At 40.3% G+C, this 19,562-nt stretch overlaps 1 protein-coding gene across 1 annotated transcript in view; it reads left to right on the top strand.

Moving 5' to 3' along the window:
• The window catches only part of LOC124712425 (dynein regulatory complex subunit 2-like), a 100,765-nt gene that overhangs the window by 9,455 nt on the left and 71,748 nt on the right, over positions 1–19,562 (top strand). The window contains exon 2 of the mRNA XM_047242718.1: positions 2,003–2,197. Within this exon, the coding sequence (XP_047098674.1) occupies positions 2,003–2,197 (195 nt within the window). The remainder of the gene's footprint in view (positions 1–2,002; positions 2,198–19,562) is intronic.

The raw sequence follows: 19,562 nt of genomic DNA, 5'->3' as shown, positions 1-19,562 counted from the left end.
CTACCAAAGTAATGGCACAGAATTGCTGTTGGTAGCTTGTTATTACTTGGTCACAATGAAATTTTTCAAAGAAAATGAGCCTTATTTATAGTACATCACTACTTGCCACACAGCTGAACAATGAACAATTCTGCTGGCCATGTAGTTGACAAAACTTTTCAATTCCTAAATGTAGATATTCAGATAATTTCTAAGAGCAGCTAATGAGGTATGGTTGTAATTTTCTTTTGGTTGTGTAGGGGTTCCATATTTCTTGTTTTATGTTAGAAGAGAGTTTGTTGAATATCTTCACATGTGAGTAATGCGACTGTGTACTCCATGGTTCACCTGAAACTGATTCTCACTATGTGCAAAGAAAGCAGTTAATGAGTAAAAATATTGGGGAGTGGGCATAAGAATTCCAAGATTCTTAAAAAGGCTTCTGTAACATGTACAGTCATCTACTTTATTAATCTACTATCTACACAACATTCTTACTGCAGGTTTCTGCTGAAGAAACACATTATTTACTTTAGGTGCCCTGCCCCAGAACATAACACCATAAAACAAGTGGAAATATACAAAATTAATACAATGACAGGTACTTGTAAGAGGGTAACTATCTATGTGCTCATGCCATTATACAGCTAATTTTGTTTCATTTACTGTATGACCATTACTCTCTAGACCCTACTTCTGGTACTGATGGGTCATTACTACTTATTTGAAAAGGCATAATATGTGTCTTCATGACTGTTGGCTGTAAACTGCTTATAGGGAGATATTTGCCAATTCATTTTTGCATTATGTGGAGTAAGCTCATATGAACATTGCTCATCACTTTCTGATTTTTCATTTCACTTTTGGCTAAAAAACAAACAAGTTGATATCCTAAGGTTTGCAAAATACATTAATTAAAGTCACCACATCTCACCTACCTCTTCCTCTATACCATTACCTTCAAAGTAGTGCCTTAGCCCCATACTCTTTGACAAATTTTTTATGAAAGGTATGACCATGGTCAGACTTTTATAAAAGATATGATAAAAGTATCCCAGTACTCTGTCAATAATATTATAAAATGTCCTTTATAAAAGATATTTCACAAAATTATGTATAGTATAATACAGACCTTAGAAATGAATACATCAATCCCAAAATTTCTGCCACTTTTAAAATGCATCGTGGATGTTTTTCTGCATCGCCTTTGTGAAGTAGTGAGATGCAAACTTGTGGACAGTGGCCTGTTGGTACCTTCACCACAACAACACACTCACTTATTGTTCTCAATTAATTTAGAGTGTTTTGGCCAAATACAACACAGCTGTGGTTTGTCAACTGCCCAATTCCCCTGACCTAACACCACGTGACTTCTGGCTTTTCCCTAAACTGAAAAAGATTCTGAAGGGAACCAGATATCAGAAAATGAAGATATTATACAGAATTCAGTGTAGCAGCTGTGCACCTTACCAAAAGGAGCTTTTGAGTGAGGCTTACAACAGTGACAGCAGTGTTGGGAGAGATTTGTAGAAGGTAAAGGGGACTGCTTTGTAGGTGACTAGTGTCAAACAGTTGTATCTCAGTAAAGATTGATTTTATAAATAAAAGTCAGATACTTTTTGAACAGCCCTCATACATAAAAAGAACAAAAGTGGACTTAGTATTGATCCACATGATACATTTGTAATGATTATTCATGTTCATTCTTCAGCACCCACTGTGTAAAATGAAACACTACTAACTTTATAGAATGTATTATTTCACAACAGGAAACCAGAGGTTAGAAAATACCTCTACTCTCTGGAGAAGACTCATTAGTATAAGATAATACATTTACCTGTGAGTTATACAAAATTATAAAATATTTGGAAGATAAGTAACACCTAATCACAATATGCTTGGAGGAGTATGGCCCTCTTAAGCTGCCTACTAACAGAGACAAGGTTTTCATTTTTCAGTCTTGTACATTACTGATACTCTCAGGAGTATTCCTTTTCTTTGTTTGTTTTTTTTTTTTAAATAGGAAGAACTACACGACCTGCAGTTGCAACTGCAAGAAGTCCGCCAGTACCAGTCAGATCGGCTTGGTGTGTTACGAAAGGAAAGGGACAACTATGGAACATTGTACACAACCCTTATGAATGACAAGGAGGCGGGCACCCTAACTGACAAAAAGCAAGCTATGCACCTCGCTGTATGTTGTGCAGCCACCACCAAGGTATGCAATGTTATCGTCCATTGTCACAGTGACCTAAATTTGACAAAAAGATTAGGATACTTGCACAATGTAAATAACATCAACAGAAAGAAAGGATGTAGCAGCCCAGATTCTAAATAACTACCTACCTCAGTGTCAGTAGTAATTTTTTAAGAGATGTGTGTTTAATTGAATGCTATACATCCATCAAACATAGTAATTCTGCTAGGATCATTACAGTACAGATTGCTGTAGTTGCAATGAACATGTTCTTGTAAAAGAACAACATCTCAACTATGGGTAGTATATTTAGTATAAAATGTGGAAACAATAAGTTATGTCCATTAATAGAGCCCATTTCACGGTGTCATAGACATCTCATTAATGTGTAAAATAAATGAATCCTTTTCAGCTGTTTAATGTGCCTTTAATATTTTGACAAGTGCAATTGATGGAATTTGAAAGGAGCACTAAACAGCTAAGATGGAGTCATTGTTACTTGGGGGACAAATGCTTGTCGGATATGTGACATTCAATGAGCCACACATGCTTCCAGGAACAAACCAAATGATGGGCACCATTGGAGAATCTTTCTTTGCTACCTGAGAACAGGTCTGGCTAACTAGTGTTGCCAATCTGTGAGAGCCAGTAAGCTGCTCAGTAGGCACAAGCTATGTGTGTGCTTCGGCAACTATTGTGCAATGTGATGTTGCAACACCATGTGTTGCAGGGAGTGAGGAACTTGGTTTGACTGCCTGGAGCATGAAGTTGGTGCAAATGTCTATAAAAAATATCAACATCAAAATGTGCTACATGCTGGAGCAATTTATGGCTGTTGACGCTAAACAACTGTTAGCAAGCAGCCACTGGGGAACCTACCGCACTTCAGCTGCATAGGGCTTACCCAGCCATGTGAACTCTCTTTGTGTGGGTCACTACTTCCCTACCACCTAGCGAGACCAAAATGGTTCATGACTAACATAACCACAAATCCTCCATGGTTTGGATGGAATACTAGTTGCATCTACCACCTATCCACTGAGAGGAGCTCAACAAGTGACAGGGAAAAAGGGAGATTTGGCAAAATGTCTTCTTTTTATGTTCAGAAATCGCTGAAGTGTGTAGGTGCATCACTAAAAACGATAAAACATGTTAGAAGTGGGGCATTATTAATAGAAACAACCACAGCTACACAAGTCAGCCATCTGATTAACTGTAAGAAGCTAGGAGAATTCTCTGTCGCAGTGCTAAATCATAATTCCCCTAACTCAAGCCTTTGTTCTCCTCCCATGCTACTATGAGTTCTGATGCAAAGAAGTTGCTGAAGAAATGATCTGATGAAAAAGTAACAGAGGTCTTGAACATTATGAAGCAAATCAATCTACATCACAACCTACATACATACTCCACAAGCCATAATACAGTGCATGGCAGAGGGTACCTTGACTGCAACGAGTGATTACCTTTCCTGTTCCACTCACAGATGGAGCAAGGGAAAAATGACTATCTATAGGCCTCCATATAAGCCTTACTTTCTCTTATCTTTAATTTGTGGTCCCAATGGAAATGTACATTGATGGCAGTAGAATTGTTCTGTAATCAGCCTCAAATTCCAGTTCTCTACATTTTCTCACTAGTTTCTCAGGAAAAGAGCATTGTCTTCTCTTCAGGGATGCCCACATGAGAGCACAAAACATCTCAGTTACATTCACATGCTGATCAAACCTGCTGGTAACAAATGCAGCACCACACCTTTGAATTGCTTCAGTCTCTTCCTACAATCCAACCTTGTGGAGGATCCCTCATACTTGAGTAGTATCCAAGACAGGATCACACTAGTGTTCTATACACAATCTCCTTTATTGATACACTACACTTTCCTAAAATTCTCCTGATAAACTGAAATCGACCATACAGCTTCCCTTCTCCTGTCCTTATGTACCTGTCCCATTTCATATCACTTTGCAACATGACATTAATCGGTGTGACTGTGCCAATCAGCACACTACTAATGTTGTATTCAAACATTACATAACTTTTGCATTAAATTTTTTTATTTTTTATGTGTATAACAAATAAGAATGGTGTTATCAAACTTTCCTGGATCACTCCAGACAATACTCTTATCTCTGATGAACCTCACTGTCAGGTACTGATATCTATTGCTTAAGAACTCTTTGAGCTACTCACATATCTGGAAACCTAATCTATAGGCTTGGACCTTCATAACACTCAGTAGTTGGGTAGTTGGGTACTGTGTCAAACACTTTCTGGAAATCTAGGAATATGGAATCTACTCATTGCCCTCCACCCATGATTTACAAGATATTATGTGACTAAGGGGCAACCTGAGTTTCAGACGAGAGATGCTTTCTACATCTGTGCTGATTTGTGAACAGAAGTTTTACTGCCTCAATGAAATTTATTTCAGAATATGTTCAAAAATTCTAAGCAAACTGATGTTAAGGATATTGGTCTTTAATTATGGGGGACCATTTTTTAACCCTCTTATACATGGGACTGACCTGCAGTTTTTTTGTCTCTTGAGGGTTTGCAATGGGAGATTTGTGAAAAATGCAATCTAAGTAAGTAGTCAGTGCCACAGAGTACTCATGGTAAAGTTGAATTGGGGTTCCATATGGACTGGCAACTTATTAGTTTTCAACTGTTTCAGTTGCTTCTCTATGCCAGGGATGCCCATTACTATATTCTCCATATGAGAGTCTGTGCAGTGGTCAAAAGACAATGTGATCCTCCTGCATGAATGATTTCTTAAACATGTAATTTGACACTTCAGGTTTGCTTTTGCTGTCTTCTATACCCACATCAAAGTGATTGACAGTTGATTGGATAGAAGTCTTTGATCCGCTTAGCCGTTTCACATAGAAACAGAATTTTCTCAGGTTTCGGCAAGACCTTTCACTGAGGTATGATGGTGGAAATTGTTAAATGCTTTGCAACTAAATGATGTCCAGTTATTGTCTAAGCTGGATGGTCATCTACATCTACACTACATATATGTGGTTGCTCTGCTATTCACCATAAAGTGCCTGGCATAGGTTTCACTGAACCACCTTCAAGCTGTCTCTCTACCGCTGCACTCTCGAACAGTGCATGGGAGAAACGAGCACTTAAATTTTTCTGTGCAAACCCCTGATTTCTCTTATTTTATCATGATGATCATTTCTCCCTATGTAGGTGGGTGCCAACAGAATTTTTCTGCAATTGGAAGAGAAAACTGGTGATTGAAATTTCATGAGATGATCCCATCACAACAAAAAATGCCTTTGTTTTAATGATTGCCACTCCAATTCACATATCATGTCTGTGGCAGTATCTCCCCTATTTTGTGATAGTACACAATGAGCCACCTTTCTTTGAACTTTTTTTATGTCATCCTGATGTGGATCCCACACCACACAGCAGTACTCCAGAATAGGGTGGACAAGCATCGTGTAAGCAGTCTCTTTAGTAGACCTGTTGCTCGTTCTAAGTGTTCTGCCAATGAATCACAGTCTTTGGTTTGCTCTACCCACAACATTATCTATGTGATCATTGCAGTTTAGGTTATTTGTAATTGTAATCCCTAAGTATTTAGTTGAATTAACAGTCTCAAGATTTGTGTGGCTTACCGCATCATCAAAATTTAGTGGATTTATTTTAGTACTCATGTTAATAACTTCACACTTTTCTTTATTCAGGGCCAACTGCCACTTTTTGCACCATACAGATATCTTATCTAAATCATTTTGCGAGTCATTTTGATCATCTGATGACTTGACAAGACAGTAAATGACAGATCACCTGCAAACAATCTAATAGGGCTACTTAGATTGTCTCCTATGTCATTAATATAGACCAGGAACAATAGAGGCCCTATAACACTTCCTTGGGGAATGCCAGATATTACTTCTGTTTTACTCAATGACTTTCCATCTATTACTATGAACTGTGACCTTTCTGGCAGGAAATCATGAATCCAGTCACATAAACACTCTCCAAGCCTTCTTGATGAATTTATTAGTTTTAGTAACCATAATTGCTATGACACCATCGTGGTCACTAGTCCCTGTCTCTATACTCACACTCTTGACAAGATCTTGATAAGGTCTGGCATGTTTGTAGATATAAGGTCTAAAATACACTCCTGGAAATGGAAAAAAGAACACATTGACACCGGTGTGTCAGACCCACCATACTTGCTCTGGACACTGCGAGAGGGCTGTACAAGCAATGATCACACGCACGGCACAGCAGACACATCAGGAACCGCGGTGTTGGCCGTCGAATGGCGCTAGCTGCGCAGCATTTGTGCACCGCCGCCGTCAGTGTCAGCCAGTTTGCCGTGGCATACGGAGCTCCATCGCAGTCTTTAACACTGGTAGCATGCCGCGACAGCGTGGACGTGAACCATATGTGCAGTTGACGGACTTTGAGCGAGGGCGTATAGTGGGCATGCGGGAGGCCGGGTGGACGTACCGCCGAATTGCTCAACACGTGAGGCGTGAGGTATCCACAGTACATCAATGTAGTCACCAGTGGTCGGCGGAAGGTGCACGTGCCCGTTGACCTGGGACCGGACCGCAGCGACACACGGATGCACACCAAGACCGTAGGATCCTACGCAGTGCCGTAGGGGACCGCACCGCCACTTCCCAGCAAATTAGGGACACTGTTGCTCCTGGGGTATCGGCGAGGACGATTCGCAACCGTCTCCATGAAGCTGGGCTACGGTCCCGCACACCGTTAGGCCGTCTTCCGCTCACGCCCCAACATCGTGCAGCCCGCCTCCAGTGGTGTCGCGACAGGCGTGAATGGAGGGACGAATGGAGACGTGTCGTCTTCAGCGATGAGAGTCGCTTCTGCCTTGGTGCCAATGATGGTCGTATGCGTGTTTGGCGCCGTGCAGGTGGGCGCCACAATCAGGACTGCATACGACCGAGGCACACAGGGCCAACACCCAGCATCATGGTGTGGGGAGCGATCTCCTACACTGGCCGTACACCACTGGTGATCGTCGAGGGGACACTGAATAGTGCACGGTACATCCAAACCGTCATCGAACCCATCGTTCTACCATTCCTAGACCGGCAAGGGAACTTGCTGTTCCAACAGGACAATACACGTCCGCATGTATCCCGTGCCACCCAACGTGCTCTAGAAGGTGTAAGTCAACTACCCTGGCCAGCAAGATCTCCGGATCTGTCCCCCATTGAGCATGTTTGGGACTGGATGAAGCGTCGTCTCACGCGGCCTGCATGTCCAGCACGAACGCTGGTCCAACTGAGGCGCCAGGTGGAAATGGCATGGCAAGCCGTTCCACAGGACTACATCCAGCATCTCTACGATCGTCTCCATGGGAGAATAGCAGCCTGCATTGCTGCGAAAGGTGGATATACACTGTACTAGTGCCGACATTGTGCATGCTCTGTTGCCTGTGTCTATGTGCCTGTGGTTCTGTCAGTGTGATCATGTGATGTATCTGACCCCAGGAATGTGTCAATAAAGTTTCCCCTTCCTGGGACAATGAATTCACGGTGTTCTTATTTCAATTTCCAGGAGTGTATTTCCATTGCATGTAGGTTGTCAAACAAGGTGCTCAAGATGGTTTTCGAAACACATGTTCAAAAGTTCTTCAGAAGGCTGTTCTGTCCATACCACCTACACTTAATCAATAGACACCCCCATCTATACTCGACAGGTTGAAGTTATCTACAACCACTATTACATGACTGGGTCTGCACTACTGAACATAGACTTTCTTTGAATGATTCTACAACTGTTGTGGCACCATCGGGTGGCCACTAAAAACAACCAATAATTTACTTTCACCTAGGCCTGCTACAAATGTCCAGATAATTGGATGCAGCTGCCCTCTGTTGAGCATGCTGAAAAGTGAAAGTGGCTTGGGAGCAGAGTGCATGGCAAAACAAGTGACACTTCAGGTCCCTTGCGACAAGCCAGATTCTCTGTTGCTGCTACACTCTCAGGGAGCAGTCTGTGCAGATGGCTGACGATGGCCATAAGCATCTTCAGCTGCTTGCAGACTGTGGCCTGCACACACACACACACACACACACACACACACACACACACACACACACACACACACACACACACACCTGACTACCACTACTGACTACTACAACTACTACTACCCTGACTACTACTACTGACTACTACAACTACTACTACTAAATAATTTATTATGAAAGCAAACAGGAAAATATGAGGCTTGCTTTTCTGCGAGTGCATCGTCAGTGGAGGCTAGTGGCTGACTGCTATGATCAATGGTCACTGGCCTTTTCAAACAAGCAACAACTGCACTACAGTGTGCACAGATACCCTTTATGCAAGCACTGATAAGAGTTAAAAGTGCCAACATTATAGCCACACAACATTTCCATGCAGCGAGCAGGTAAAATGTTGCAAGGCAGGCCATGAAGCAGAAATCATTTGCTTCTTTACAGAATTCTGTGTCAATTGCTCTGCTGACAACACAGCAGAATACGTCAGGAGAAAAAGAAGGTACAAAGGATTTAAAAAAATCAAGCAAGTGTCCTACACTTGTAACGGTCAGTCCCAACTACTCTAATATGGTTAATGTTACTGTTATTCAGTTGATATTCCATCACTATTTCCAATTACAGCCTGCGTAGTTATAGGCCATGTGGAGATCTAAATGGTGAATGGTATGAATACTGTCAATTCTGTAACTGATTTGGATTCAACAGTTTGTTGATATTAGTGTTTATGTATAAGCCCACATGAGATGTCTATAATTGCTATTTTCACTGTTCCAAGGATACAAACATTTTTGCCATTCCTCAACCCATTTCCCAAGGTTTCCTACATCTCAGCTGGCCAGGGCAGAGTTTTATGGTCCCTCCTTTGTCCCCATCCCAGATGGTATGCCATTTTCTACAGAATGGTGATGGCCTTGCATTCATGACATATATCCTAGTCGAACACTCACGAAGTCAGTGGGAACAGATAATAATATAACTGTTTAGTTGTCAAAACTAATTACTGATTATAAATGTGGAAACTAAACTCCAGTCTTTCCAAATTCTGTGGATAATTAACTGTGGCAGCAGTAGTAATGCCAAAAGACAATCTCCAGATCTGAAAAAGTCTGGAACCATGAACATAAATACAAACAGATAATAATCTAGTTACTACACTAAAGAAAACGTAGAAAGTATCCCAGTGGTCAACTTATTTGAAATAGGAGCTGTGAGAGTACTTCTTTTAGTTATAGAGTCTTTCAAAACAGTAAAATAAGTTTTATTCAGATAGAAATATTTTATAGAAACTAGAATTCGAAAGATCTTAAATCAATTACAAAGTATTAACTGAATAAACTGAGTCACTAAGTATCAACTCATGGGCCACTGGTCTGGTTCTTCCCAATGTAATGGATGGTATTACTCAATGATGGCAACAGCAACTACTACGTATTATAGCCCTACAGACTACTCACCTTTCAATGTCCATTTAATTTGTATACTGGAAAGGTGTTATTCAGGTACCAGGTGGTTTTAATTAAAGGGCAGCTATTCATGGAGATCCAGTGTGGGCTTTGATTAGCGTATGGCAGCAAAGCTTGGTAGATACGCAGCTGCAATAATAGAGAATCAATTACACTGGAAAAAATTAGTTCCAATTTTGGTCATCAAGTGTGAATCTGGTGCTGTTCATCATCTCATCAACCACTCACATTGAGAAAACTGTGTAAGAAATGGTTGATAATAAAATCAACATTATGCACTTGACCTTTTCTGTCCACGTCCCATTCCTAATCCATTACATGTGAAAAAATTTTGTGTGTCTTTCTTGCATTCGCAGTGCCACCAACTGGTGGCCAAAATTGGAACTATTTATTTTTTTCGCCCAGTGTAAATCAGTTCCGCATTAACACATTAGAACATCTACCAAGTTGTGCTGCCATATGATAATTAGAGCCCACACATGTGAGTAGCTGCATGTTAATTATAAAACCTGATATATTGATAAATAAATATTAGTACATAATATTCATGGCAATTCCTTGAACTATTGTAACTTTTAAATGCATGTCTAGTTTTTAATCCAAAATAAGTTTGGAGGCAGATAATCAACTGGGATAGACACAGGCAGATCAATAATCATACAAAAATGCAGTTGATGTCTGGTTGACAACTGTATTAACTTGTTTTGGGCAGTCTGTAGAGGATACATACGTGGTCCAGTCACATTAGAGTGGCACCCCCCCACCCACCCCATGGTTGAGACATCACTGTGCAGTCACCTCTCATAGATGATGGGTGGCAGCACTAGACGTGGAGGTACATAAAGTAGTCGTCGTAATCCGGAAATGGATCAATTTATCTGACATCCAAACAGGCATTACCATTTGCTTTTGGGCCAAGGGTGGAAGCTCAAAATGGCTCTGAGCACTATGGGACTTAATATCTGAGGTCATCAGTCCCCTAGAACTTAGAACTACTTAAACCTAAGGACATCACACATATCCATGCCCGTGGCAGCATTCGTACCTGCAACCATAGCGGTCATGCGGTTCCAGACAGAAGCGCCTAGAACAGCTTAGCCACACCCACCACCCAAGAGTGGAAGCATTTCTTAAATGGTTGAGTTTGTAAACTGTTCACACACCATTGTGGTTAAAGTATACTGTGCATGGCAAATGGCACTATCCAAAACTGGTACTGAGGCAAGTGTTGTGCACCAGAGACTACAGATGACAGGAGTGAACAATGGCTGTGGATATGTGTATGGGCAAATATAATGCAAATGTTGAGTAACTGATTGCCCAGGTGAAGCAAGGGTCTACCAACAGTGTATCTTCAATGACTGTTCAGTGAACATTGCTGGGATGGGCCTCCGCAGCACATACCTGGTTTATGCAGCCATGCTGACTGCTGTTCATCAGTGACAAAGGCTGGAATTTACATACCAGTGCCACAACTGGACATCCACTGACCGACAACAGATGGCCTATCCAGATGAATCACATTTTATGATTCATTGGACAGATGGCTGTTGGCATGTATGGCATGAAATGTGTGAAAGCAAACATCCTCCAACAATCATCAAAAGAGGCCATGGCAGCATTAGGGTCCTGGGAACATTTTTTTATTTTATTTTATTTTTTTTTTAAGTCACAGAGAGATCTTATCATTCTGGAAGACATAATAGGTCAACACAAGTATGGTATGCATCTATTCTTGGCAGCTTGTTTTACTTTGGCATGATGGCATCTAACAGTAGGACAATGCAACATGTCACACAGCTCACAGTGTTCTTGCATGGTTTAAAGAGCACCAGTTTGAGTTTACTGTACTAGCCTGACCAGAAAACTCCCCAGACTTAAACCCAAACAAGAAACTGTGGAACCATCTTGATCAGGCTGTTCGCACCATGGATCCTCAACTGAGAAACAGCACAACTGGCCACAGTACTGGAGTCTAATTGGTAGTGACCAGAATGTCTTTGACTCTCTTCCTTCACATCCTGCAGTGCCTGCACTGTAAAAATGGTTATTCAGGCTTTTCACAGATGGTCACACTAATGTGACTGGACAGCGTAAGACAATACCTATTGAATGAGGTGTTGAAGCCAACCATGCATAGTTCTTACCAAGTTACTCATAGTGTTACAGACTTCATACTGTTGGCCATGAGTTAGTTCACAGTTTTATGTGGCACATGCGCACATATAAACTCAGAATCTGTTTCTGAAAGTGCAATTGTGGGTCTACACACACCCTGTAATAATGACATGTACATCATCTGTAATTGCTGAAATCATCTGCATTACAGCACAAACACCCTCATGCTCTTGAACCAATGCATCCACAATCCACCTCAGCGACCTCACATCCAGTTTTCCATTGTGAATCATTCTGCCTGCCTCCCCATGATACAAACCAACTGTGATTTGTTCCATTTATCTTCCTGGACTCTCTTCCACACATCTTCTTTTAGTGGGTATTGTTCTAGTGAATTGTATGATTTCTTACACATAGATGATTTATGTATCTTTACTGTACCTATCTAAAATACTTTTTAGCTTCCTTATTTCTGTTCCATTTTAATATCTAAGACTCTGAACACTCGAATCTGCTTTCTCACTGTCTTAACCAATCAGAAAGCTCCCTGAAACATTTGCTTCTTTGGTCATCCTACAGATGAAAAAAAAAAAAACTGCTTCACTTGTGTGCCACAACATCTCATCAGTGAAAACAACTCAGAATTTTTTTAATGAATCGTTCATAATCATTACATGCCGAGTCAAAAACATTTTACAAGTTGATGCAGCTACCAACACTCATACTCTTTGCCTCAGTAAGCAGAAATATATGCTCCTGCATGTATCATTGAAAAATAGCAACTTTCTCCACTTCAGCAACAAATATGTCATGCAAAAAGTCAAAGGCACAAGAGCCCACAACATATCAAAAAAAGGGATCACAAAGTACAAAAATCAGCATACCAAAATGGCTATCGTTACTTCATAGCCATTAAAAAACACACATCAAATAAACAAAAATAGAAATGAGAAATTTAAAAGACATCACACAAACCCACACTCATGTTGACTGATGGGTCCAAAGAAGACTCATACATAGAAATCCATTGCCCAAACAGTGGTTCCCATGCCATTATTGAACCTGAATGGATTCATGATTCATATGAAGAAAGTGAGACACTTGACGCAGGGCATATCGTTGTATATGCCTGGAACCTGAACAGTTATCTTCCAAATAATTAGCTGGATAGAATTTAATTTCTGCAATCCAGTAGATTTATTTCTTTGGCTAAACATTCAATTAAATTGTAAGGCTGTGTCCTCTTTCTAGATTTCTTATTTAAATCAAACTATGGCTTTAGGTTCTTGCAATACACACTGTATTTCCTCTTATAAAGCAATGTTGTCAACAGTGTTTGGTTACGTATATCATGTGTGAGTCAGTTAGGTTTTTAGGATATTGTTAATTATCTTCGAAAAGTAATCATTTGGTGAATCTTCAATTATTTTCATCATATTAGTGTTTAAATCTCATTACCATTCCCATGACCTTAAAATTAATATGCAACACAGTCTGTATTCAGTTACACATATCAAATAATTTCACTTTGGTAGCAATGGAAATTGGAATAATGTAGCTCAACTGCTTTTAACACTTTACACTTTGACAAATCTTATGCTTATTACTATTTTAGTTAGCAAAGCTGCAATCAAAACAGTCCAAGTGCTGTAAACTGGGTGAGATTGATCTATGTCATATCTTTAACTTCTTTTTTAAATTTTTAAGCCATTTGATTCAACAACAACAACAACACAACAACACTGATGTTTCAACCAAATTATAATATTTGCTCGATTCAATGTCCTATGTTGCACAAACTGTTTACAATCATTCTAAGATATAATGAAATAATCTTGCGTATTCAGCAGAGAAACAGCACAATCTTGTAGCAATGTTTTGAGAAGTTTACTCCTAAAGATGATGAGTAGAAAGCTTATTGAACCACTGCTTTAAGATAACAGTGTTTGTCAGATGACAGACTGAGAAGATATTTCCAGTGAATCTCATCAACGAAGTCTGTGTTCTCACATCATAAGATATATGTTCTACCTTAATTTTTGATAACAGGTAATTTCACATTTCAGTTACAGCTCAATGAAGCTCTTCTCATTATGCATCTAAAGTAATTGCACATTTTTAACAACTGAAAAGACTAGGGCTTTCATGAGAAAATGTTGTGTATTTTGTGGCAATTCCTTCACCTATAATTCAATAAATCTTAATGAGCATTGCATTTAAAAGCTCCAACATTTCTAATTTTTCAAGAAATTGCATTGAATATTCTGTCGCAATATTTATTTCTCAATTACCTGCTTAGATGGAAGAGAGAAAGGACCTGCATGAAGTTAGCTTTGTTTTCCTGAGGCACAGTATAGCCAACAGTTGCAATCATAAAAGCACAAAACCAACAATAAGCATAACTTGTTTCCACAGCACAATTTAGCAAGCTATGCAGTTAATAAAGTATGCAGATACCTGAGATCTCAAACATATTCTGGAGATAAATAAATCATATTCACAATGAAATATCTATATCCAGACATGGCAAATCACAAAAAATTATTCAAACTGTCACATATTCTCTCCCAACTACACTGAAGTGCCAACTGAACATGCATATTCAAATACAGAGATATGCAAACAGGCGCCAGCCGAAGTGGCCATGCGGTTAAAGGCGCTGCAGTCTGGAACCGCAAGACCACTACGGTCGCAGGTTCGAATCCTGCCTGGGGCATGGATGTTTGTGGTGTCCTTAGGTTAGTTAGGTTTAACTAGTTCTAAGTTCTAGGAGACTAATGGCCTCAGCAGTTGAGTCCCATAGTGGTCAGAGCCATTTGAACCATTTTTGCAAACAGGCAGAATACGACACTGTGGTCAGCAACGCATATGTAAGACAACAAGTGTCTGGCGCAGTTGCTAGATCAGTTACTGCTGCTACAATTGCAGGTAAAGAGAGGTTACCAGAGAAAAATAAACTGTAGATGGAAACCTATGTCCAAAATTGCCATCAGTGAGCAAGATGGTAGCATTGGGTGTGCAAATAAATAGCATTCCTGTGAAAAATGAAAAAAAAAAATGATGATAAAAGTAAAGTGTGTGTGAACTGTATGATCGAAATTGTGAAGTGAGCCATTAGGCAAACAAAGGTGCACTCTTTTATGCTTAAAAATTCAAACAAGTGGACTAAAATATCATATAAAAACAAAAAACTGAGCACATAAAATTGCCATAAAGGGAAAACATCAAACAACTCGTGTTTAAAAACAAATTTCAAGCTCTTTCCATGAATGAAGGGATTGAACCAAAACCAGTAAGTGGAAGTGAACATTCAAAACCACCATGTAGGGGCACCACCATTTAGGACGGGGCCAGTGACGCAGACCAAGGTGAACGGAGCGTTGTATATGGCACCTCCTGACAGGCACCCACCCACTACAACTATGTCAATAGAATGATGAAACATCATCTAAATTTATTATTAGGAAAAACACTGGCAGTGAGAAGCTGTGCATACCATTAATTGCACATAATAAGAAATGAATGTGAAGGACACTGTTAACAAACATGTACATCACGTAAATCATGCCTATACCCATGTACCAAAGAAAAATAGCAAAATACATTTTCTTGCAGACAGTAAAGGAACTGACAAAATTTTTTTACATAATGATCACCAAAGATTGATGCAACTGGCACTGTCAAACCATGAGTCCCTTTATCTGAAATTCTAAAAAACTGTAAAAGCACCTTATAGTCTGGAAGCAAGTGTATTTTGATAGGAGGCACAAATGACATCTACTGTAATGAAAGTAGGTAGGCAATAAAGGTTTTGAAAGACAAACTTCAAAATAACCCACAAATTACCTTTTCTGTTGTTGCTATTCCATGGAGACATGATTTAATAGGAAAATTGTGTGTTAATATTGAAATCATGAACACTAATAGAAAACTATGAAAAATTTGTAAATCATTTCCCAATACAACTTTCATACCAGTTGACAGCTCTAGCACTTAACAAAATGTGGTCTGCACCAAAATAGCAGGGGTGAAGATGCCATGTGTGCTGAAATAACAAAAGCTGCTCTATTAACAAGTAAAATAAACAGTATCCCAAGCCCCCTGCCAGCAGTGACAAGTGTTGGAGATCCAACCATACCTATGCAAGCAACAGATTACTCAACAGGAACACTACCACAAACTTCAAGTGAGACAACAGTGGAATCTCAAAATGTCGTCATCATTCCTGCAACTGCTGTCCCCCTGCATTCACCAATGGCAGTGGTAGAAATATCATCTACTGGTGACCTTCCATCAGTGGCTCAAGACGCTTACATCAGTCCTAGTCCCTCCACAATCTACAGCAGTGTGAGACTCTGCTCCATATGATGTGTCTCCATCATCATCAGCAGTAACAGAGGCAAGTAGAAGAAGCACAAGAACCAGGAAGTGCGCAATTCTACAGGATTTTTGGTATCCAGCCTCATTTCCAGGACTAACTTAACTCCAAAATTTTCAGATACACTGCGTATAATCTCTAATTTCAATTGACATTGGGACATCAGAACAAAGAGTTTAGGAAATGACAAACTGTATTTTTCATCAGAATACAATGGGCCTAAGAAACAAACTGGACTAGTTGTCTGTTTGCATTAATGACAATGATGCAATAAACAATGAGCATAAATGATGTTTTACTGAACATCATTTGATGGAAAGGATTGAAATGGTGTAACTATATTGTCACGTAGAAGAAGGTGTAAGCAGATGAATTATGAACACTGACTTCACTTAACAAAGGTTTATTCAGCACTTGCACAGACAAGAGTGCAGAGCGAACTGCCTCCAGCCAGAACACATACCGTATGTATACAGCTACAGAACATTCCAGTACCATGATTCTTGCCATTTGTGGATTCTTCTAGAACATACTCAAACTGAAGATAGAAATTAAAATGTTTCAGTTCAGGTGAGTTTTGAACTCATGACCCTCCATACAACAATTCAGTATCACAACCACTACAGTATGGTGACTGCGCTACTCAGTTTCTTCTGCAACATTGCTCCCTCCTTAAGAGAATGGTGTCTCGGTGTTACGTCCTCTAGTCCGGGAACAAGCCATCAGTCCTGCATACTCTGACTACTGATGGCTGATGTTCACCCTGGCAGTTATCTTCTTAGAACTTCCCTTGTCGCTACATTCTTCATTACCTTTCCGTTTGTTGCCTGTCACTGGAGCTTCAATTTTCCCTGGATTGCAGGACCCTTATAGGGCTTCATTCAAAGGATGTGGACCATATCTCTGACCTTTCGCTGTCTTGTGTTGGTGTCAAAATCTTCAACTACACAAGTAACATCAAATAATTGTCTTGCAACCTTATAATGTCCAAAGTAGTGAGTGAAGATCCAGATGAGGTCACCAGGCTGGTAAACAACAGGGTGGTGACTCGCATCATACCCTTCATCAATTGTTTTCTTCAGCCTGCAGCGTGGGGAGTTGAGCTAATTGCTGAGCTTCCTCAGCTCTGGTTAACACCTGGTCGATGTAGTCGTTGTCCATGTCATCAGGATGTAATGGAAACACAGTGTCCATCATTGTTGTTGCTTCATGCCCATGCACCAGGAAAAATGGCATAAATCCTGTGGTGCCTTGTTTGGCGGTGTTGTAGGCAAATGTCACAAAAGGTAGCACCTCATCCCAGTTGCTCTGCCCAACATTGATGAACATTGATAGCATGTTGGCCAAGGTCTTATTACGGCATTCAGTGAGCCTGTTAGTTTGCAGATGGTAGGCAGACGTCATGTGATGAGTAATGTTGCACTGACGGTTTATCTCTGTCACAAGTTTTGATTGAAAAACTTTCCTTAGATCCATAATTAATGACCTTGGGGCACCATGTTTTAATACAATTTCTTCTATGATGAATTTGGCTACCTCTAATGCTTTGGCTCTTTTCACGTCTTTTGTAATGGCATAGCACATCAGATAATCAGTGCAAACTATAATCCATCTATTGCCACTAGCAGATGTTGGAAATCACCCAAGGAGGTCAACCCCAACACACTGGAAAGGCGTTTCGACTGGCGGAATTGGTATGAGTTGGCCAGGTGGTTTCTGAGGAACTGCCTTTCTCCTCTGGCACTCTCGACAGTATGACACACAATGACGGACACTCCTAAATAAACCTGGCCAGAAAAATCTCTTGCAGATCCTATCGTATATCTTAATAAATCCTAAATGTCTGGCCTCAGTTGTGTCATGGGATTTCTGTAGAACATCTAAGCGCATGTGTTTAGGAATCAATGGTAGCCACCTCTTTCCAAACGGATCAAAGTTTTTCTTGCAAAGTAATACATAAACTACCTTAAATTGTCCTTTCACATCCTCTGACTGATTTAAGGCAAGCATAATTTGAGATATCTTGGCGTCCTTCTTCTGCTCAGCAGAGAGATCCTGGAGTGCAGTGAGACAGTCAGTATCTTCATCAAAGTCTTGATGGTCTTGCGCAGGGTTTCTTGAGAGGCAGTCAGATTCTTGGTGTTTTCTTCCACTTCTGTACACTACGGTAATGTCATACTCTTGAAGACGTAGTGCCCACCTGGAGAGTCGTCCTGTCAGATCCTAAAGACATGTCAACCAACAAAGTGAATGATGGTCTGTAACAACTGTGAATGGCCTTCCATAGAGATACTGTCGAAATTTGCATGTGGCCCAGATCACAGCAAGACATTCTCTTTCTGTAGTTGAGTAGTTTCTCTCAGCTTTTGTAAGTGTCCGAGAAGTATAGGCTATAACCTTCTCTTTTCCATCTGAAATCTGCACCAGAACAGCATTGATCCCATACCCACTGGCATCTGTGTGTAGTTCTGTAGGTGCTCTCTCATCATACAGACCAAGCACAGGGTCAGTCATCAGAGCTTTTTGCAGTACATCGAAAGAACCTTCTTGAGCACCACCCCAGATAAATATAGCATTGGCTTTTAACAACTCTGGAGTGGCCTGGCTTTGATAAAATGACAATAACAAGAACACAATCCGAGAAAGCTTCCCACATCTCTAATACTTTTAGGAATAGGAAATTCCATTATAGCAATCAGCTTTTCTGGGTCTGGCTGCACACCATCATTTCACACAAGGTTCCCAAGTATTTTGATTTCTTTTGCTCCAAAGAGACACTTTTTTGGATTAAGTTTCAGTCCAGCTTGTTGGAGACACTTAAGAATGGCCCTCAGTGTGTTCATCAAATGTCTCTGTGACACTATAATGTCATCTAAAAACAAAGACACCTGGTCCACTTCAAGTGCCTTAGAAGATTATCTATCATTTGTTCAAAAGTTGCTGGTGCATTACACAAACCAAATGGCGTTACCTAAAACTCATACAAACCCTCAGGGGTGATGAATGCAGTTTTGCAGTTTTCTCATGATCAGCCTCATCTACTTCGATCTGCCAGTATCCTGACTACATGTCTATGGTTGAGAAAAACTTAGCCCCCTTCAGACAATCTAGTGTATCGTCAATTCGTGGAATAGGGTAAACATCCTTTTTCATTATCTTATTAAGCTTCCTGTAATCAACACAGAAGTGCCAACTGCCATCTTTCTTCCTGGCAAAAACCACTGGTGATGACCATGGGCTCTGCAAAGGCTGAATGATGTCATTCTACATCATTTTCTCTACCTCGGCACAAATTATTCAATGTTATGTTGCTGACACACGGTATGCTCTTTGGCTTGATGGTTAGTGGCAGCGCTAATTTTGCCCACAGACTCAGCGTGGGAGATTTCTATGATGCT

The sequence above is a fragment of the Schistocerca piceifrons genome, chromosome 8 (genome assembly GCF_021461385.2).
Source record: "Schistocerca piceifrons isolate TAMUIC-IGC-003096 chromosome 8, iqSchPice1.1, whole genome shotgun sequence".
NCBI classification, from domain to species: domain Eukaryota; kingdom Metazoa; phylum Arthropoda; class Insecta; order Orthoptera; family Acrididae; genus Schistocerca; species Schistocerca piceifrons.
Note: the sequence above shows the minus strand (reverse complement) of the source record. Positions and strands in the feature narration are given on the sequence as shown.